Source organism: Microchirus variegatus, assembly GCF_963457635.1.
Source record: "Microchirus variegatus genome assembly, chromosome: 5".
NCBI classification, from domain to species: domain Eukaryota; kingdom Metazoa; phylum Chordata; class Actinopteri; order Pleuronectiformes; family Soleidae; genus Microchirus; species Microchirus variegatus.
Genome location: NC_139806.1, coordinates 12211801 through 12233713, shown reverse-complemented (window position 1 = coordinate 12233713; position 21913 = coordinate 12211801). Strand labels below are relative to the sequence as shown.

At 40.1% G+C, this 21913-nt stretch overlaps 3 protein-coding genes across 3 annotated transcripts; all 3 read left to right on the top strand.

The window, feature by feature from the left end:
- Nucleotides 1-275: 275 nt before the first annotated feature.
- On the top strand, nucleotides 276-6604 carry LOC310927945 (mitochondrial fission factor homolog A-like). Its single transcript, XM_083890394.1, has 7 exons — nucleotides 276-402; nucleotides 2094-2323; nucleotides 2684-2862; nucleotides 3146-3237; nucleotides 3625-3795; nucleotides 4158-4233; nucleotides 4711-6604. Exons 2-7 carry the CDS (start codon nucleotides 2107-2109, stop codon nucleotides 4840-4842), a joined length of 867 nt encoding a protein of 288 aa, XP_083746520.1. The 5' UTR covers nucleotides 276-402; nucleotides 2094-2106; the 3' UTR covers nucleotides 4843-6604.
- Nucleotides 6605-6826: 222 nt separating this feature from the next.
- Nucleotides 6827-10451, top strand: LOC310926814 (putative flap endonuclease 1 homolog). Its single transcript, XM_083889008.1, has 11 exons — nucleotides 6827-6926; nucleotides 7608-7674; nucleotides 7827-7929; nucleotides 8404-8452; nucleotides 8576-8637; nucleotides 8764-8900; nucleotides 8994-9054; nucleotides 9155-9286; nucleotides 9366-9511; nucleotides 9598-9742; nucleotides 9850-10451. Exons 1-11 carry the CDS (start codon nucleotides 6845-6847, stop codon nucleotides 9904-9906), a joined length of 1041 nt encoding a protein of 346 aa, XP_083745134.1. The 5' UTR covers nucleotides 6827-6844; the 3' UTR covers nucleotides 9907-10451.
- A 982-nt stretch (nucleotides 10452-11433) lies between these two features.
- agfg1b (ArfGAP with FG repeats 1b) lies at nucleotides 11434-21637 on the top strand. Its single transcript, XM_083889230.1, has 12 exons — nucleotides 11434-11675; nucleotides 14438-14531; nucleotides 14843-14958; nucleotides 15455-15593; nucleotides 16415-16571; nucleotides 16769-16876; nucleotides 17694-17838; nucleotides 18304-18383; nucleotides 18737-18829; nucleotides 19067-19225; nucleotides 20156-20250; nucleotides 20451-21637. The coding sequence occupies exons 1-12, from the start codon at nucleotides 11509-11511 to the stop codon at nucleotides 20508-20510; spliced, it is 1413 nt and encodes a 470-aa protein (XP_083745356.1). The 5' UTR covers nucleotides 11434-11508; the 3' UTR covers nucleotides 20511-21637.
- Nucleotides 21638-21913: the final 276 nt, after the last annotated feature.

Here is a 21913-nt window from a genome sequence, read left to right as displayed (position 1 = left end):
ATTTATCACTTATTATTATTAAGGGGGCGCAAATGTCTAATATAGTCATTAACAAAAATAAAAGTAATGATGATGATAATAATAAGAACAGAATTGTCTAGAAAACAACCATGAAAATTATGATGTGGACTAATTGAGCGTATCAATTGTGTGCGCTCGTTTTCCTCCCCTGGTCGTCCTTGCTGAATTGTCTCGCCAGGCCTGATAGTGTAGGTGATAAGCTCCGCCCCTGTGGACACGCAGGGTTTAATCTTAATACAAACTACCTGACGGACTGGCTGCTGCTGGAGTGGAGGCGGTGTGTTTGGTGTTGCTCGTGCTGTCTGACTGCTGCTCTCTGTCGTCGTTATATTCCAGAAGAAACGACGTTTATTTGACCCATGACATTTTAGAACGGCAACGGTAAGGAGCCATAGAGACTAAAGCAAGCTAAAGGCTGAATGCTGTTGTGACTGTATGTGGTTAGCTAGTGCGGACAGCGTAGCTAGCTTGACGCGGTACAACACCTGCTAATGATAGCGGCTAATACTGATCTCGTGTATCATCGTGTTCTGCTGACATTCACTTCATATTAGCTTACTTTCATGCTAGGCGTGGTGTTTTGTGTTGTGTGGACCTCATTATGCAGTGACATTGAGGCCACGTGATGGTAACTGCTCACACACCTTATGATGTAATTGAATGCAATACAGTGTGTAATGTTATTTCCAATAATATCTATTTGCTTTAACTGCATCCACCATCGTGTCATCATGAAGGGGTTACTTCACATGTGCCAGAGAGATAGTGTTTTGGGAGGTACCACTTGCCTCTGTCATCAGTTTTGGTGTAGTACAGTGATGGCTCGATGCCAGTTTTTCATCCACCTATACTGATGATATTCTTTACAACAACATTGTGCTTATGCATTTCAAACGTAATGCATACAGCACTCACTCACGCCATGATCACGTGACATTGGTGGCCTCATCTCTCTACACCAGGGGTCAAATTCAAATGACCTGTTGGTCTAGATGGGTCAGTCGGGTCAGTTATGTTAAAAAACAAAACAAAAAAACGTTAAACTTTTTGAGAAAAAGAAATCTAAATTATATTTCACATAATTTCAAAATAAAAAGGTTTGTTTTGATATGGAACAATACATTTATTTATGTCAGTAAAAAAATGGATACTCATAACCCGATTTGAAGTGACAGGCTGCATGTGGCCTGCAGGCAGCAAGACTGAGCCCTCCACAGGTCGAAGTCCCCAATCATATTTTTCAAGTGTGTAATCGCAGTAATTGGGGTCTTAAGGTTTAAGGTTAGAGTTAGATGAAAGGTTTTTCAAAGGTATCAAAGAGCAATTATCAATTATTCCTACCAAGCGTCATCTGTCTGTACTCTGACGGTGATGGTAACAGGTACACTCATGTGTGCAAATCGGCTTTTGCACAGTTGGTTATACAATCTGTAAATGGAGAGACCTCTTCTGTCCATATACCCTCAGTTTGGGTAAGGAACAACTCCTCCCCAAAACACTAATAGTTAAAAAACAGGAAGCATGAAAAACATTATGTACACACACCATGAAAGTAGTGATAGTATCTGATGTATGTTACAGATAAATAAATAAAGGTTGGTATTGGAGCTATGGCAGTAGGGGTGACCCGATCCAGCTTATAATGCCAGATAAGCCATAATTCATGGAACTATGTGGAGCCAGAGAACACAGAGACTCGAGAAAGGAGTTGAGTCAGTAATATTTATTTACGGGACAATAATTCAGTAATTTGAACACTTTGACCGTTGTTAACAACCTGGAGCTTTCCAGTGACTGTTGTTAGAGCACAATGACAATGAGCACTTCCCACTTAAAATTTCGTTCACCACAAATCTTCAGAACTGAAGAAGCCTCTTGGATGAGATGTGAAAGTTTTGAGGAAAAGCTTCAGGTCCAGTTGCTTCTGACTTGATGTGTTTTGGATAACTATAATCTAGTTGAATTAGGATCTACTAACATCCTTAGATAGGTTACAGGTGAGGGTGCACCCATCTCTGGGCTTACCTTTCATCTGTAATGTATTTTGATTTTATTTAATTTCTCTTTGATAGGTCTACAGGCTGGATGAGTGGGCCAACCTTCACCTCCGCCACCCCAGAGGTGGCTGAGATGAACCGCATCCATTATGAGCTGGAGTACACTGAAGGCATCAGCCAGCGAATGCGGATCCCGGAGACGCTCAAGGTGGCTCCAGAGAGCCAACCAGGCTCCCTGCCTCTTCAGGAGCATCTCCTCATTCACACAACTCTCATGCAGGTTCCTGACAGAATTGTTGTTGCAGGTAAGAATGGCAAACAGGGCTACAGTAATAGGTTGGATAGCACAAAATACAGGTGTTTTCCTAGGCCAAGTTGTGTGCCAGATAAGGTCAATAAATGTCTCAGGCTGCATTAATACATTTTCATATTATAATAAAACAATTTCCACAAAGACATGCTATTTAGTTCCACATCAGAACATTTATTCAGAACATTAAATGGTGTCCTTTGATAATTTCATGATATAGAATAACAAGCCATTGTGTGTATTCCACAGTCACAGTAATAATTTTAACAAGAATATAAAATCTATGTTAATTATGCAAGCCCAGGTTTGGCTTCACTTTTGTGACCTCCTGCTCTCTCTTCTGCTTGATCCACAGGTGATGCTGGGGACCCTGGTTGTGGTCGTCCAAGAGACCTAGACCTAATTCAGTCTGTCCCCCCACTAGACCTCCTGAACATGAAGGCCCCACCACGAATCCTTACCCTGACAGAACAGCCACTGGATTCTCTTGAGACTGACCAAACTGCCGCCTCACAGACTAATCGCAGCCAGGCGGTAAGGGCAAAATCAAGGTTTTTGTGGAATGCTCATGAATATAGTGTGATTCAGGTGTATAATATAATTCAATTTCCTTAATTCTGAGAACCCAACATTAAATTGTGTTGCATACAAGATTCTTTGTAGTGGTAAATTCCATTTTAATTTATTTCTTTATTATGTGTTGCTAATCTCACCTATTCTGCCACATATGGGAATGAAAAAGAACATATTAGGGTTTTAATCTGTAACCCATCTGATGCAAGTATGTGAGTATTTCTAATATTTGTGTCAATAACAGGGCCTCTTTCATGCGCGCTCTCGAAGAGAACGTAGTGCAAGTGAGAACACACCGGGCCGCCACAGCAGTCAGATCAACAGAGGTGATATAAGGTAAACACACTTTGAGACACTGTTGGCTGTACTATGAAGAATGCTTTACAGAGCTAGGCTTTCTTTGTGTGAGCTGACTCCACAAAATCTAAAACCTCAGTTAACAAGTATCACCACGGTGGTTATCAACTTGCTTTGTCAACCCTGGTTTCCTTCTTCAGGCGAGATGCTTGTTCACATAAAAGGGGCATTTGATCCACCTCCGTGACATGGAAAACTCTTGCCTTAGATCTTAATTTACCACACTAAACTACTAATCTCGTATTATAGTACAGCCCTCAAAAGCTTTTCCATTCAGGATTGGTTGTTGTGTTTTATTCCAGTCAGTTTTTAAGCCTTAAAATAACGCCTCTCTTTACTGTTTCTCCCCACTCACCTCTCTGTCAGTATAACCCCATCCCCCTCTGCACCCCCTGTCCGCTTATGTCCCCCCCTCTGTTCCCCTGTGGATGCAAACATCAACCTGTTCACAGCTGCTGGCTTCCTGACTTATGTCCAGTCAACAACACGCAGAGCATATCAGCAGGTCCTTGATGTCTTGGATGACAGCCACCGCAGGTATTTTTTTCTTTGTCCCTGTAATTTGCCGAGTGCTGAGGTTATGTAATTCATAATGTTATTTAGAAAAGACAAAAACCTACAAATAAAACAGCTGGTCCTTGTGGTGTTATTCTAAGAAATGAATACACTCTTTTCTTCGTCTATTTAAAAAATATATAAATTCAGTAATTATTCTGACTGCATGGACACTTGTAAAAGAAAAGCTTATATATTATATACAGAATGTAATATGTACACTAATGTAAGTGAATAGGAGTACTAGTACATGCGGCTTGTGTTGGCCTGATATTGGTATGGCGTTGCATTAGATAAATGTATTGTTGTTATGAATCTAAATTGAGATGTGTTCATCTCTATAGGACAAACCTGGACTTGGCTATGGATTTAAACCCTGATGAGTCTGGCCTGGTGGATGCCTCCTCACTAAGGCGACAGGTAACATGTTTGTGTACAGATTTTTTTTCTTTTCTCCACTTATGTGTTAAGCACCAAAGCTGCTGTGAGGAAAATGTGTTGCTGATAATATATTTTCTTTGTTTTTTCTTAGTTGAATGTGTTACTTTGTTGAGGCTGCAGCAACTTCACAGCTTTTCACTCAGCAGCTCTCGGGTTTTAGGTTGCTTTGTTAAGATAGAACCCTGAAGAGCACAACCACCAGTGCCTTGGTTATGAAACACTTCTGGCTTCTTCTATGCATTTTTCAACACTGTGTGTGAATGGCCTCATATATAATCAGCTGTAAATGTATACATAACTCTGAAAATATCAGTATTATTTAAACTGTTGCTAAATTTGTGTAAATTTTTTATTTTTTATATTTATTAACAAATGATGACGATTCTGTCTTACACTGGCATAGCATTATCATCTGTGATTGAGTAAACATCTTTATGTGGTCATGTGTTCATTCAGATTGTGAAACTGAACCGACGCCTGCAGCTGCTGGAAGAAGAAAACAAAGAGCGTTCCAAGCGAGACATGGTCCTCTATTCTGCTACAGTGGCATTCTGGCTTATTAACACCTGGATGTGGTTGCGCCGCTGAGGTGGGAGACGGAAACGACCGTCCTAAATCACTGGAAGGCATTGCAATCAAAATCAAATGGTAACCATGTGACATCACACCATTGGCAAACCTGCATCCCTGTATGTTTTATTGCAAATTCTGTAGTGAGAATTGATTCAAGCTGAACATTGTCATGGTTAAACCTGAGCCAGACCACATAACAAAGTTTACAATATCTACATGTTACAATAGTTCACAATGGCAGAGTGTTGCCACATCACATGTAGCAGACTCGACATTAAAATACTGTATATGACCCTTTTGTTACCAACATCCATTCTTAATGATCAGATCACAAGATGTTATGTTTGTTTTATATATGTTTATGAACATAATATGAATGGACCCCGGATGCATTTATGAGCTGATCTTACAGACCACATGAAGAGGTGAATATGAATGCCAATGTTTCCTGGGCCACATCCATCTACTCTGCTGATGCCCTCTGACCTTCTACACTTCCATAATAAGCTGGAAATATTTTTTATTTTTAAACTTCAGCACCAAAACATTAAATTATTTGTGGCCAATGACTCAATATTAACACTGACAGGCACATAGATATTTTTGTTTGCAGCCCAAATTGGATTGGCCTGTGAACTGGTGAGCTAAGAGCTGTCCACATGTAGTTCCGTATCTCAGGACTGATGTTCCTAACAGATCTGAACTGGGCCTTTGTAGCTCACCCATGTGTAGATTGGCATACTTTTAGTTAGTAAGGCCAAGCTCAATGACGTGACTACTGACCGTTGCCAAAATGTTAATTTCTTTGATCTAGTAAGCACAGTCTCACTATGTCAGAAATACTAAAACTAGATGCAATGTCATACCTAAGTTGGTTGAAGCTTTTTTCTACGTTTCAAACATTGCCCTGATGTACACTTGAGTTGAGGAGAAACAAAATATTCTACAGATCATTTGTAGGCTTTTTAAAGTGGCAAATAAACTACAAACACTGATATATTATGGGTTAAGTTGTGCAAAGAGCCAATAAAATGCTAATAATTACACTTTAAATATTTGATAAATCCTTTATGCAGTGACGAGAGATGCCACAAGCAGTGGTTACCATCGTTTGTCTTTGTGAGGGTGAACAAAGTTTAGTTAGTGAGATGTTTTACACTCAGGGGAAGAATCATTAGTGTGAAGACGAGGATTTAGTCAAGCGATACATATTTTGGAAACCCAGTTCAGAGCTGGGAGGATAGTTACTGGACCAAATCTCAGACCTGACATGCCTTGATCAAAGTGTCATAGTAAGATGGATAAATCTAGAGATGCCATAACGTTAACCCTGATTGTCCCTCGAGTTCTTCATTACCCAAAAATGTTAGTGTACAGCACTTGAATAGGCTATTGTTGAAATGTTTTGATCCTAAATATTATTTTACTTTACCTCTGTGGCAGTCGCATACCTGGTGATTGTGATATGAGAGTTTTTCCAGAGAATATCCACTGGGGAAAATCATGTACTATGTGGTTTTATCGCCATACAGTACAGTGTACATTGTAGAGCTGCTGTGTGTATGATCATATATAGATCAATATGTCGATGCTACATTGATGTCTTTATTTTGAAATACCCATGTTTAATTTATTATTATTTGTATTTAAAAATACTACAAAGGCACTTGCAAAATGTTACAATTACCGTTTTTTTTGGTTAAGCATTGTATGTATAACTTACATTTAAAGTGATATATTTTACTTTGTGATAAAAGAAGACATTTATTGTAAATATTTCCGCTGTAATAAATGATGGATGTTGACATCTCTCGTCTCTGTCTCAATACTGACCCCTCCTGCTCTGTTGGTGGATGTGCAGCACAGGAAGTCACTCGGTCCTTTTAAAGCGCTGGTGAAGAAGCAGCCGGAACCACAAAACATCCACAAATGCAAACTGGTTAGAATCAAAACAAACACCCTGTGTTTTTAATCGTCGTCTTCCTTCAACATTATCCAAAGAGAGAGCGTTAACACAATGGGGATCACGAAACTGGCAGATCTGATCCGCTTCGATGCTCCCGATGCTATTCGTCACAAAGACATCAGTGACTACACGGGTAAACAAGTCTATTGTGTATCTGTCTACATTAGCATCACATGTCTTATTATTTTCCGCATTGGTTGCTTCTTGCTAACGTTAGCATATGGTAACTTGATAGCCTTGGTAGCCTGACGTCACGCACCTAAAGTTTTTGTTGTTGTTTTTTAAAGCGACACTACAGTAACCTTTACAAACAATTTAGGATATTATTTCCTTTAATATATTTGTTTTAGGCGTACACAGAAAGAAACGTAAGTATATTTTTAAAAAGACAGGAATGATCCATCCTAAGAATTAAGATTAAAAACAAACATTCAACCTTTAAAACAAAACTGAAACCAACAACAACAAACATGCTTTTTGTCAAACCAGATAGATATATAAGATAGTAACTGTCCATGGATCCTTAATGATGGACTAAACATCCTATATTGCTGTTAAACACACTGTTAAAGATACAAAATCTCTTTAGTCATTAGTCATTTGATGAATCCATTTTCTGCCAGATAAAAATGATAATAACAATATAAGAGGCGTAACTTTGTTTGAAACAACACTTCTTGAAACTGTAGGTGTGAATGTGTTGTAAACTGAATATGAATTACGAGTGTGGATGGATGTCATCTGTAGACAAGCTGTTTATGACTGTGGGAAAGTTGTGTTTTATTGTTATGATGCTGGTGTTTATACTCCACAGGAAAAGTGATTGCTCTGGATACGTCGATTGTTGTCAACCAGTTCCGTGCAGCGACACCCAATTTAAGGTCAGGGAGCTCCTGAATGACTGATTTTCCTTTGGCTGCACTCTGTGGTTCTGTTGTATTAAACTACCAAAATGTTAACATAATAAAAAAAACAGCAGATTTCTCTGGTCTATCTGGTCTTTGATCACTTATTTTTGGTCTCTTCTCTCCAGCCCCCTGACGGGTCTCTTTTTCCGCACACTCACTCTCCTGGAGCACGACATAAAACCAGTCTTTGTGTTTGATGGAAAGCCTCCTGAGGAAAAGTCTGCTGTTGTAAGTGAACTTACATTACTTATACTTGATATCCTCACAATGATAGTTGATCTTCTGTCTCCTGATGATGTGACAGTTGAATGATTCACTAATTGTCTACTACTTTATACATAATTATACTCTTTATGCGTTTCATTGCGTACATATTAGGAGACTCCTGAGTGTCCTTACCCTTAAGGATTCACCATATGCATGATTGAAGATCCACTCTTGTGTATGTGTAGGAGCGTTCTAATTTCAGGAGATGGCAGTCATGTAACATCATGGATGCACGCCGCTGTTAAACCCCATAGATGAAGAAGAAGTTGAATGATTTTTGCGCAAATATGTTTCACTTTGTCATGCAATGATACACTTGTGCATACAAGTTTGTCATCTCAAAATAACATGTGTTATTTGTTGTGATGTCACATGGTTACCATTTGACTTTACTTTTGTCATTTACTGATTCACATTTACTGTTTTTTTCTGCAGCTTGAGAAGAGAGCTGAGACATCAGGGTGGACCAACCGCACAGGCACAGGTACATCCAGAATAAGTGTTTATGGTTGACATGTGCACTATATGACAGAAAATGTATTATATATATATAATGTACACTTGCCAGCTGCCTCTGTTGGTTAATCTGGACTCTTTTGTGCCAAAGTTTCATCTCAGACCAAGGATTGTCTCCATCTCTTCAAGCTTCTTGGTGTACCGTTCATCCAGGTATGATCTGTTAAATGTAGAGTACATTTTCCATCTCTTTCTTTCTTGCACTGCCTGCTTTTCTATATAAATATATATATATATTTTAATCTTCCTCTCTTTCTTTATCTGTATCTTGCTCTCCAGGCTCCAGGAGATGCTGAGGCCCTGTGCGCTCAGCTGGAGAGAGACGGGACTGTGGATGCAGTGGCCTCAGAAGACATGGACACCCTGCCATTCGGAGCCAAAGTTCTTATTCGCCAGTTGAACGCCAAAAAGGACAGGTAAGAAGTGTGTGTGTGTTGTTTATTTTTCTAATACAAATAACCAATAACCAATTAAAACGCCACGCTTTATTTTTTTCTTCTTCTGTACAGTGAAGTTGTTGAATATTCTTTACCCAAAGTACTGGAGAAACTCCAGATTAATCATGAGGAGGTAAAGCTGAAATATTCATACAGATGTCAATGGAAGCCATTAATATCATGTCCTACGTAAATAAATACGTTGCTGCTTTTCCATTTTTTTCCCCCACCAGTTTGTTGACCTGTGTATTTTGTTGGGCTGCGACTACTGTGACAAGATAACCGGTCTGGGTCCTAGGAAAGCTCTGACTCTGATCCAGAAGCACCGCAATATTGAGAATGTGGTTTTACACATCAACAGAAAGGTAATAGATGGGATGGCAGTGGTCTGTTTTATGTAAAAAATAAAGATCTACAGAGATACTAATAACTGCTTCCCTTCAGACCCATCCTGTTCCACATTTCTGGAAATACAAAGAAGCACGCAAGTTATTCTTGGCTGCACCGCAGACTGTTGCTCCTGAGCTCGCCTGGACGGAGCCAGACGAGGAAGCCTTGGTTGGGTTTCTCTGTCACACCAAACGTGTGAAGTATGTACTCGCTGTGGCTGGATTTCTGGTTCAAAGCCAGCTTTCATTTCGTCATGCCTGTGTGCTTCACGTGTCCTGTTTTTAAGGGTGGAGCGGGTTCGTCATCGAATGGAAAAGTTCCGTCAGAAGCGGGAAGGCAGGCGGAACGAGCGAGAAAAGGAAAGAGCGGAGGGTTGTTGCAAGCAAACGCGAATAGAGGACTTCTTCAGAGTTACCAGAAAGAGGGAGCAGGTGAATATGACAATTGATTCTGGCATTATGACGTTGGATTTTGTAAGAAAGAAGGAGATGTTCAGTGTTTGTTGTGTTAAATATTTGTTCTGTTTTTCTCCCTTTAGCCTGTGGAAGCTGCAGAGCCGTTAAGAAACAAAAGAAAGAAACCAAATTCAACATGAGACCCCCCTGCTTTTATGTTGACTCCACTCAGAGAGAATCAAGAAAGTATTACAGTTTTTCCAGTTTAATCATCATCTTTATTTTTTGGGAATAACATTTTAACTGTCTCATGTTTGATTATGGTTTAGAATTTACGGAATATTCTGCTTTTCTAAGTGTCCTTTTAGTTTCCACCTATTTCTAAGAAGTCAGAACCGACAACTGACTTTCAAGTCTTTTGTCACTGCGCGGGAGAACTACCCCACTGACACAACAGCTAATGTGATCTTGTCTGAGCAGCAGCGTTCACTAACAACGCACTTCTATAAGCAGTTCTTCAGTGCATCCAGCATTTCCCCGCAGAGCCACAAAGACGAACAGAGTCGGCCGCAGGCAGCTCTGTGAGAGAACAGTGTGCTCACTGTCAGCGAGGACGAACCCTCAGCCAAAGCTGGTAATAAGGGAAGTCTCATCACTAGATATTCAATGAGCACCTGTTGCATAAAGGCTACCAGGGCAGAGGCCAGAGACTTGAATTTTAAAATGTGTACTGAAATGGTATCATGTTTAAAAAAAACAAAAAAAACTGAGATGTTTATATCCATGAAAAGAAGAACATTTTTGATATCATTTAGAAAAGACTAAACTGTATTAGGTTTTACAAGATGTTTTATTTCCTGTATAACTGTTTGAGTTTTCTTGAAATGGAAAAAAAGAAGTTCAAAGTTCAATGTATTTTGGTTGATGTTTTTTACATTTTAAGTATCATTGGTTTGTCAGCTTTCTTTTTTTTAAAAACATAATTCATAACTTAAGTTCTGGGGGAAATCAGGATTGTTTAAACAATTGTGAGATAGGGGAATTTAGTAAAACTGGGAAACTGAACAGACATAGAAGATGCGCTCTGAATGCCTTTACTAATATTATATTCTATATTTGTGGTCTGTATTTTTAAATTAAAAATGTTTAATTGGTTTTGGTTGATTTCTTGAGTTATTTCCAAATAAGAGTTATGATTAGTTGTTTTTTCCCCAAAAAACACGTACAAGGAACTGTACAGGGAATTTAATGACGCTCTGAGAATCAAGAGACTTCCATGGTGCAATGCCACTGAAATGTGTGTGACTGCACAAGTCAATAGTCTTCAAGCAGTTTTCAGGAATCTTTTTTTTAAATTTGCCAACTTGACGTTAATGACATCATTTTGGTCCTGTCCCAGCTGCAGAGACATTGGTACAGATGCCTCATTTTAAGAGATTAGCTCCATCTACATACTGTTTAAGATTATGCAATAATGTATGGTTATGGCTTTTTCAATATTGTACTGTTTTATATGTATTTTCCTTTTAAATTTCCTGGATTGAGTCTATCTGAGTTGCATCATTCCGAAACAGCAGGTGGCGCTGCAGTGAGAAAAAGACCAATGTGCGTGCGACTTTCACTCGTGCAGAAGAAGAAGTCAGTCAGCCACTCGCTCTCAGTCTCCCTGGTAGAATATCACGGTAAGGTGTCTTCCTGGCCACCGCCGTAGTACGCGGCAAGTTTGCCCCGAAGACACCCGCCCTGCCCCGGGTCCCCTGTCCACGCTTACTCCCTGCGACACCAGCCTTCTCTCTTCTGCCATGGCGACGAGTGCGAAGCGAAAGCAGGAGGAGACTCATCTGAAGATGCTCCGGGAAATGACTAGCCTGCCCGCGAATAGGAAATGCTTCGACTGTGACCAACGCGGCCCGACCTATGTCAACATGACAGTGGGTTCCTTCGTCTGCACCACCTGCTCTGGCATCCTGTGAGTTGGCATCTCAGTCTACATGTTATATTTAGCGTATACGGTGCGCCGCCGGGTCATGACAAGGCGCCGCTTTGGGGGTTTTGGATTCGTGCGGTCCATTTCTGACTTGGCGGTACCGTTAGCTCGTTAGCTAGCGCTGCTGAAGTCAGTGCAGGTAACGCCGGCGCTCTCCCTCTCTCTCCCCGGTACAGCCCGAGGCCGCGGGGTTCGAGTTGGGCTGGGCTCGGTGCTGTTGTCATGTTGGTTTGTTTACAGCTTCAGGCGTCGTCTCAGATAATGTTAGGGTGTGTATTGTGTAAGGTGTCGCAACAACAAGTTCACTTTGCTGTAAGGCTGAAGACCATTATTCCAATTTCCCCATCAATGGTACTTGGCAGAGGACCGTATGAAATAGACATTTTACGACTATCCTGAAAAGAACTTATACTTTTCACGTCGTTATTGTGATAATAGCATCTTATCATTACAGTGTTTTAGATTCATTTCGCAAATACAGAAAATGCAGCTGGAATAAAAATGTTACACGTGTCGCAATGTAATGTAATGTCACGGAGAAGATAAAAAACAAGAATTCCAAATAATGCTATTATCCTGATAAAACAACTTCAGTTCACTATGGGTGCTTTTATTTATCATATTGTTTGGTTCATCATTATATTGTATCCTTAGTGTCCAACAAATCATAAACCTTCTATAGGTGTGAATTGAAAGTGGTAGGATTCCATATAGTTTTGTTGCTTTGTGTTACTGTGCAAAGGAGTTGCAGCATTTCTACTCTCAAGCCCCTCAGTGACCCCTCGACTCTGTGGAAGTGGGGCCGTTGTGTCTCCCGTCATTTGTCAGGCTTTACCATCTGTGTGTCGTCTGAGTCTCCCAGTTGTTTATTGCCTGAGTGGTCGAGGTCAGGGGCAGCAAATGTTTGGTTCATATACCTACCGCTCAAATATTTGATGATCGCCTTGTTTAAAAACAACCCGTCACACAGGGGCCTTGTCTGGTTGAACTTTATATGGACATTCACCAAAGTATGTCACACACACACCCCTCTCTAGATAAGAGGCAGCAGGGTGGGACTCAGAAATATAACGCAACACTGATGTGTTTCCTTGAATGAATAAATGCATGCATTTAGGTCTGTGGTCAAAATAAGACGTTTGGGAACATCATCGTTTTGAGGTCTGGGAAACACTGACTTTGGTCAAACACCACAGTGACAAAGATGTTCTTCAGCCGTGTGGTAGTGTGCAGAGAAGTGTCCGTCACTCACCACAAGGTCCACACCACCACACACATGTGGAACACTGAGTCCCACTGAGTTCTGTTCATGTACTCTCTGTGAATATAGGGCAGACTTATTTGGGGTAAAGATAAAGTTGCGATCATTGATTTGCAATCATGTTTTTTTTTAAGTCACATGTTAGTTGTATTAGTACAGTTCCCTTTATCATTTATCGCTCCAGCCTCAGGTCCTTGTAGTCTCTATCAGTGTTTCACACTTGGACCTGGTTCTTATTTGCAGAACTGATTAAGGTGTCTGAAATAAAAATTCAACAGCACTTCCATAATTGGAACTTTGTTGGTATCCTGTTTGTGATTGCAGCAGGTTTACTTCAGGGTTTCTCATTATTAAGCTAAGTATATTTTTACACTCTGCTTCAACAAGCTTTATTCTTTATTTTTTCCGCAGCTGTTTCTCTTTAACAAAGTGCTGTGAAGCTGCAATTGGTGAAGTGACAGTTGACTGCACTCTTCTGTTCTGTTCTTGTTCTGTTTAGCCTTGGCACAGGCTTCGTGGTGGCTTCCAGATGTCAGGAATACATGTTTTACCACTCTTTTATTAATCATTCCATCAGAGGCATTACTTCAAACTGAACTGTGACGTATGAAAGTGGAGTAATCCTTGACAGAAAGGATGTACTCTGCTGGACGGATTACAAACCTCTCTGACACAATGTTCTTGATTTATTTAGTATACGCTTAAGAATCTTCTCTCTAGTTGATGTATTTTTTAGTTAGATTCATCTTAATAGTGATAATTCACAAGGCAAGGAAAATGAGCTAATTATATAAGCACAGAACATTTTGATTTGGCTTAAAGCATTTGGCTGCACCCCATGATGTACTTTTTTTCCAATTTTAATTTATATCGATGCCAATATGTAAAGATTTTTTTAGCTCGGGCATTTGAACACTTTCCCCACTGAGCAGTGATAAATAATATTAGATAAAAATAAAAGATAAATTAATATTTTTGTGGTCGCCACAGTGGATCATCTGCCTTCATCTTACAGTTCCGTGTCTTTGTTCTCTTGCATGCAAAAGTCAACTACTTGTAATATTCCTTATTGACATTATACATTATATATATTTGCTAAGTTTACCAAAAAAAACTCCTCCTACCCCCATTTCTTTTATAAAGTTATACAATGTTTTATACTTTCTTAATGTATCATTTTCATTTTGTTGGACTTTTGTGGAGTTTACTACATTTTTTACAAGTTTACAGTTACTACTACATCAGTTGATAATTAAACAAAAAAAGTTTATTGTGATTTTAAAAACTTGTGATGTCTGTCAAATGTTTGTATTTACACTCACACAACCACAAAGTGCTCATGAATGTTTCACGTTGAAGATGACATTTTAAAAAGAAAATCATTTTTATTTTTCCCTCTTTTCATTTCCTGTCATGTGAATTGCATTGGGCTGTATTCTGTTCCTCTTTTTCTTCAGCTAACATTTACCTCCTCTACCTACAGGCGAGGACTGAATCCCCCACACAGAGTGAAGTCCATCTCAATGACCACATTTACACAGCAGGAAATTGAGTTCTTACAGAAACACAGCAATGAGGTATGACAAAGATTTTACCAAAAACAATGACTCAACACACAATTCACAAGGTTAAAGTTCTGATTCATTCTGACTCTGATTCATGCCTCTGTCTTTTATGCTGAATTCACATCATGGCATTTTTTCTTAGTCTTGCTTAAAGTCAACGTTATTGGCATTCCTCTGTCCTTTTTTCTCTCTCTCCCGTTTCTTGTCATCCCCTCCCCCCCTGCCCTTTACTTTCTCTCACCTCTCTCCCCGCTTTTCCCCCACCCCCATCCCGACCTCTTCTCTACCACTCACTCTCCTCATTCCTCTGCCCCCCCCCCCAGGTCTGTAAACACATCTGGTTAGGCCTCTATGACGACAGGACATCAGTTGTTCCAGATTTCCGAGAACCCCAGAAAGTAAAAGAGTTCCTACAGGAAAAATACGAAAAGAAAAGATGGTAACTTTTTGTGTTCCTTTGATTGTGTTTTGAAAAAATCTAGTGTTAAAAGAACCCGTAAGGGTGGAATGATTAGGATTGGCCTTCATGATTGTATAAATGGTTGAATTTTGCGGCACACTGCTTTATAGCATTGGGTCATTGCGGGTCACTCAGTTATGCTGGCGTATTGCAAACATCGGTGATGCAAAGGAATGGAGTGCAAACACTGTGAAGTGTCATCCCTGCCAAAAACACATATTGCAGTTATGGACTCAGTTAATCATATATTTGACAGTGTGCTCTTCATTGTCCATCCTTTATTCTCAATGCAGTGTTGGAGGAAACAAAGCACAACATTCAAAAATTCTCCTATTTATGACGGACAGATATAGGACAGATAAATATATCCGACTTCAACATTTTAAAATCATGTCTACATAGTGGTGCAAGCTATATCCTCCTGTAATCAAATATGTTTGTACACTTGTGTCGGTGCTCTTTCCTGACTGTTTAGGTATGTTCCTCCAGACCAAGCAAGAGCAGTAGCAACTGTCCAGGCGTCTGTGTCGGGCTCATCGGCCAGCAGCACTGGCAGTACCCCAGAAGTGCAACCCCTCAAAACCCTGCAGCTCAGCAAGACCCCACTGCGCCAGGTATCAGAAAAACGCACACTGGGCTGTTTTTGTTGCCAAAATTCGACCACTATAGATAGAAAAGTATACTTTTTAAGTAGTATCGCATTAGAGCCAATCTGAGCATTTTTTTTAACTGATCAGAAATCCCCCAATATCCTCACCCTGATCGTTTACGTCAGTGGCATTTTAATTTTATTACCTGTGTGTGATGTAATTGGTTATATTTTAATACGCTGCCTTGTTCTGATCTGCCCCATTTCTCTCTGTCCTCTCTACCCTAAGAGCTACGCTGTGCCAAGCACACACATGCACGCATTGACTTCCCATTCATTTGGATAGCCTAAACAAAGCGTTATCCCTGACTTTAACCATGCAATTCCTAGCCCTAAACCTGACAAGTTCCTCAGAAATAAGGTTCTGCCTGATTAGGACCAGGTTTTCATCCCTATGAGGAGTTTTGGTCCTGACAAGGTCAGTGTTTATGCCAGAAAAGGTCCTCAAGTGGTATAAAACAGCACACACTTCTGTGAACTACAAAGCTGCACTAGATGCAGCAGATCAGTGGTGCAGCTGTGTGAACCAGACACAGACAGATGACAGAGGAGTCTGTTCCACTTTCTGTTTTTCTTTCTCTCTAAACTTCAGTCAGCAATCTTATTTATAACCGACAGTGAAGTTCTCTAAAAAAAGAAAAAGTGCAGCTCAGGCAAATATCGTATTGGCAGCATTGGCATTGGCAGTTACTCAACAGTAAAAAGATTGGATCGGGATCGGGGGCTAAAAAAGCTGATCAGGTCATCCCTAGTAAATACTTCTTCTTAATTTCAATTACTGCTCAGTCTCCAGGGCTAGGCCGTTCACAAGCACACAGCGCTGCTCAGGAGAAGAAGTTTGACTTGCTCTCAGACCTGGGAGGAGACATCTTTGCTGCTCAACCCACACAAACTGCCAGCTCTTCCAACTTTGCCAATTTTGCACATTTTCCAAGCCAAACCGGTAAGAGAAACCTTCCCTCAAAGGACACAATGCATCGAGCACCTCACTCAGACTAATCAATTAAAGATCAATACCGATGTTTCTCAGTATGTGTTTTTTTGTTTGGTTTGTAGACATCATTCCACACATTATCCTGCCATTGCTTTTATGTTTTACATCCATTGCCTGTGTTCATCTTCCCTTGTGTGTGGCTGCAGCACCTCAGGGTAACTCAAACAGCAACTTTGCCAACTTTGAGGCATTTGGAAACACTGCAATTCCATCCCATCTGAGCACGTCACCCCCCTCAAAGTCCTTTTCATCAGGTACCCCCTCCCTACCATTGTCACTCTTGACACACACACTGACCCTCAGTCCTCTTTCAAGCCTCTTTCACACTAAAATAATGGGGAATACCCAGGATTTTCTAGACCTGAGTGAACCCGCTAAATCATAGCCAGTGGTTGCTCTGCCCTGTTGAGTTTGTTTCACCCATGCGTGTAATGATTCAACACTAATTGGACCAGTCTTAAACAACATCAACACGGTGACAATGTTACGATGGTCCCTAGTTCGCATCTTTTAATTTGATCCCACTTTTAATTGATAGTTAAATTGATGATGAATTGATGAAATGCTGTCCCAAGTTGTAAAAAACAAACACTCCTTGGATATGTCCGCAGCTGGAAGACCAACGTATGACAGTGTTGCACTAAAATGACGCTGGAATTTGGGTTGCTGCATAAATTGAATCAGATGAAGAAGCTAAATCGGATTTAAATTTGCAGTAATTTGACCTGTGAGAGAATGCCTTTCATCAAAAACACATTAAAACCTTTCCAGCTCTTCAGATGCTCTGGGCCAGTCTTCACCACTGATGTTGCTAAGCAACTGTTGAAAACTTGATTTTGACACTGAGTCTTCTATGTAAAGAGGATTTTCCTAAGGTTTCAGCTCTGGTGGGAACAAACCATGAGTCTTTTCATCTTAAATTAACTTGGATAAAGACCTCAGAGGAGTTGTGACATTTACTTTAAACCTCTTATTGTATCTTTGTCATTAGTTATATTCTTTCTTTCTTTTGTTTGAATTTGCAGTCTTATGTGGCTCTGACGGAGTATCTATTTTTCAAATTGCCCATAGGTGGAGGTGTGCCAATCCCATCCATGTCGAGTGCCGTCCCTGCCCAGTCCCTGGCAGGCTGTAGCAAAGAAGATCGCTATGCTGCTTTGGCTGAGTTAGACAACAAGCTCAGCACTTCTGCCTCCACAGCCAGCAACGTGCAAGGGTGAGAAACTGACAACTCTGCACACTTGGTTTTCAGACATGAATTTCTGGTGCTGTAATGGAGATTTGGGTCAGGACATTCTCTGCAGCTTGCTGTTCACAGACTGTCAGGTCAGAACACCAGGAAGATTCAGGCGAGGAGGTGGGGCCTGCCTTATGCATACAGGAAGCAGGACATTTGTCCTTGTTTTCTCTCATGTGTTCTCACATGAGCTCACTGGGACATTAACTGTGCATGTCTGTAAGCAGCCTTAATGATCTATGCTTGTTGTTATGCATAGTTTACATATATGTGGATTATCACTTAATTTCAACTAAAATTCCCCAATCCAGTCGACATTTTTCACTCACTCAATAAATGTTCATATCGCAGTTCAACAGCTTGTTTAAAAATAAGGTGCCAAAATGTTAATATTGCATGTGTGTCATGGATGTAAAAACATTTAACGTGGACATTGTCTTGTAGGAACTTATTTGGACCAGTGCTTGGTTCATCGCCAGCCCAGAATCCACCTGTGTTACCCAGCATGCAGCCAGGCTTTGGAGGTATTAATTATGAATTTCTATTTTTATTATTAGGGCTTGATGATTTGGGAAATGTATGTAATTAATGTAAAATGTAGTTTGACATATGGTATTTTTAAGTCCTGGTTTAGTTTATTTCATGTTATAATAGATTTGGTGAAGCATTACTACCTGGACCTTTATCACAATATTTACCACTCTATTGTAATTCGAGGAAGATATGAATTACCAAGCTAAAATAAAGTGTAACCCGTGGGCTAGATATGCTTGACATGACATATGCTTCTACTGACATATGCTTCTACTTTTCACAGTCCTTTTTTCATGTATATTTAGAATCCTTGGTTTATTGTGTACTCCTGTATTTCATGTAGCTGTCCCGTCCACAAATCCTTTTGTCGCAGCAGCCGTTGCCCCGGAGATGGCCACCAACCCTTTCCAGACCAACGGCAGAGCTCAAGCTGCAGGTTTGTCTCTCCGCATGTTCGGTGTATATAATAAGATATCTTTTTCCTCACCGATAAGTAGCAGTAGCAGTAACGGTAGCTTTGTGATGTTTTATAGTATTTAGAATATACTCCTCTTTTTGTGTATGTGTGTATTGTGGGTGTGAGTATGTATGTATGTATGTATGTATATATATATATATATATATATATACACACACGCACATTCACTGTGCACACATTTTGTGTGTTTTGTAGCCTCCTTTGGCACTGGCTCTATGAGCATGCCTGCTGGCTTTGGGAGTGCCTCTTCCTACTGCCTCCCGACCAGTTTCAGTGGAAACTTCCAGCAACAATTCCCTGGCCAGGCCCCAATGCCTTATGCCCAGCCTGGGGCCTACCACCCTCAGTCTAATGGTTAGTAGCCTTTCCCAACACCCTGTCTCCTCTTACCATGTTCCACCTGTGCAGTAACTGTCTGTGATTTAGAGCACCTGTCGTTTCACCTCAGTGAAGTTTATGTACCACATTCAGAACACATTTTTAAACAAGCAGTGTGTTGTTTCTCTCAATTTAAACAATAATACAAGACCTAGTTTCATGGTATCAAGACGCAGCATAGGATCATGGGAATTATTGTCCTACTACCATAGCTTAGTGGCCAAGCTTCGGCGGCAGAACTTGCAGCAAATATCAATATTTACTTGTGATCTATTCGTGACAAAAGACAATACACTCGGTAACTATTAGTGCCAAACATGTCCATCCTCACTCTGAAGTTTCATGTGGGGTTTGCTGCGGATGTTAAAGCAGAGACACTAAAGTGGATGATGTCAATAATTGGCAACCTCTTGATCTGAAGAGAGTTGGAAACTTTTTGGCTACTGTAAGTAGACGACTCAACAAATTATCTGCCTCTTCATTTTTTGTTATTTTTATGCTGAAGTATCATGTTTTAAAGTCTGACTGCAGCAAATGTAAAGTGTGACCAGTCCATGGCATTTACTGCACAATTAATTCAGGTTGCATTTAGGATAAAAATTATCTGTTCTTTACAAAGTACAAAAAACTACAATTAAATAATCAGACATTTTTCATAAGGCTGCACCTGATTGCAAACAGCATTTGCTGTAGCTCTCCTGTTATTTGTTTTTCTTTTATTTATATATATATATATATATATATATATATATATATATATATATATATATATATATAGTCTTAGGCCCTTATCTCAATCACTGTGCGGGATTTCTCTTCATGTCATATTGAATTATTTTTAATTAGGTACCAGTGAGAGCAGAAACAACCTGTTATAAATCCATTTTCCTCCACCATGCTCTTTAGGCCCTGCCTTCGCAGTCTACAGTCAGAACAAGCCCTCCATGACACCCTTTGGGCAGCCTATGGCTGGTCCTGGCATGTCCAACAACCCATTCATGGTGAGTGAGCATGGATGGCCTTTTAACCGTGTTTCCATCATGTTAAAGTTCGGGTTTGGTGCAGTACGGTACGGTTTGGAACAGTAAATCCCTCTGTCGGATTTCCGGACTATGCTGAGAGAGAGAGAGAGCGATGATGATGATGATATTTAAAGGAATCATTACCTCACAATGTCTTTTTTTTCCTTGTTTAATTTCAGGCTGGTGCCCCAGCGGGATCGTTTCCTTCAGGCGGTTCATCCACTAACCCTTTCCTGTAGCACATCTCCAGATTCTTGCCACCAGAGGGCAGCATGCAGCACATACTCGACGCACCCCGTTCAGTCACACAATTAGGTGGCAGTACATTTCTTAAAAAAAAAGACTTATGTTTTTGTTTTGTTTTTCATAAAAAGTTTACAACACTATGAATTATGAAGGAAGAGGTACAATGGACTATATTGGAAATGAAGGGACCGTTGTGGGGGAGGGTATACTGTCTGGACAATATACATTATATGCTTTTTACTTTTTGTTTATGACTGTAAGCTCTGTGCATATCATTTGTAATCGCAATTAAGTAGATGTTATGTATAACAAGGACTGAGTTAACAAGGGTGATTATACACACACCTTGTAAAAACCACTACAATCTATGTAAGGGTATACACTTTTAAGATTATTAACGGGGTTCCATCCAAATCCATCGTCTGTGGTTTGAAGCAGCCATAATGATGCAGGTATTTTATTTTCTATTTCTATTTGTTGTTTCAGCAGAATGGTTTCTATGTTGGCAGTAAGGTGCAAAAATGTGCTTTTATCAACTGACCAACCCAGAGTGCCGTTTTTTAACAATCTAAAGCTTCCTATGACCCACAGCAACAAACCCTACGTCTCTATAAATTAAACATCCTAAAGAGGAGGATTGGACACAGCATTTTAACGATGGTCATTGTGAGCACAAATGGAGGAATTGGACAAGAATCGTGGGCTTTGAAACTGATATTTCTCAGTTCTGCTACTTGGTTAATTACATATGAATTAAAATTGTTCGCCGTGCTGCCAGTAACCTCTCAGCTGCTGGTTGTAGGTGTCAGATGAGTTGAATATCAGGTTTTTGTTTGGTTGATAGTTGCAGGTGTTGACAGCTCCTGCCGGGACAAAATATGCACAACATTTGAACATAAAATACTAGTGGGATGTTGGTTATGTTGTGTTCACTGCACTCTCTTGGTACTCTGTCTTCTTCTTTGCCTTTTCTAAAAGCCTTTGAAGAGTTGAACAGGATGATAAGAAACATTGATCTCCCTTCAGTTTGCTGTTACAGTAATAAGGCAAAAGAGAAAAGTCAGATCAGTTTATGGATTGTTACACTACTTGATCCTCCTGTGTCTCGGGTCTCAATTCTTCCACCAGTGACTAACAATAAAGTTGACAATGAGTTTCTTGTCTTTGCAAGTATAGGTAAGTAAATGTGTACATATATAAATATATGTATAAATAAATTAAAAGATTTTTTAACTACAGTGATGACTTTGTTGAAGCCTCTTTACAAAACTGTTTTTAATGCTCCACATCAGGGTTTCTCACTCCTGGTCCTGCGGACCCACTTCCCTGCTCCTGCACACCTGATTCAAATGGTCAGCTCGTCAGTAAAGCTCTGCTGAAACCAGATAACGGCCCA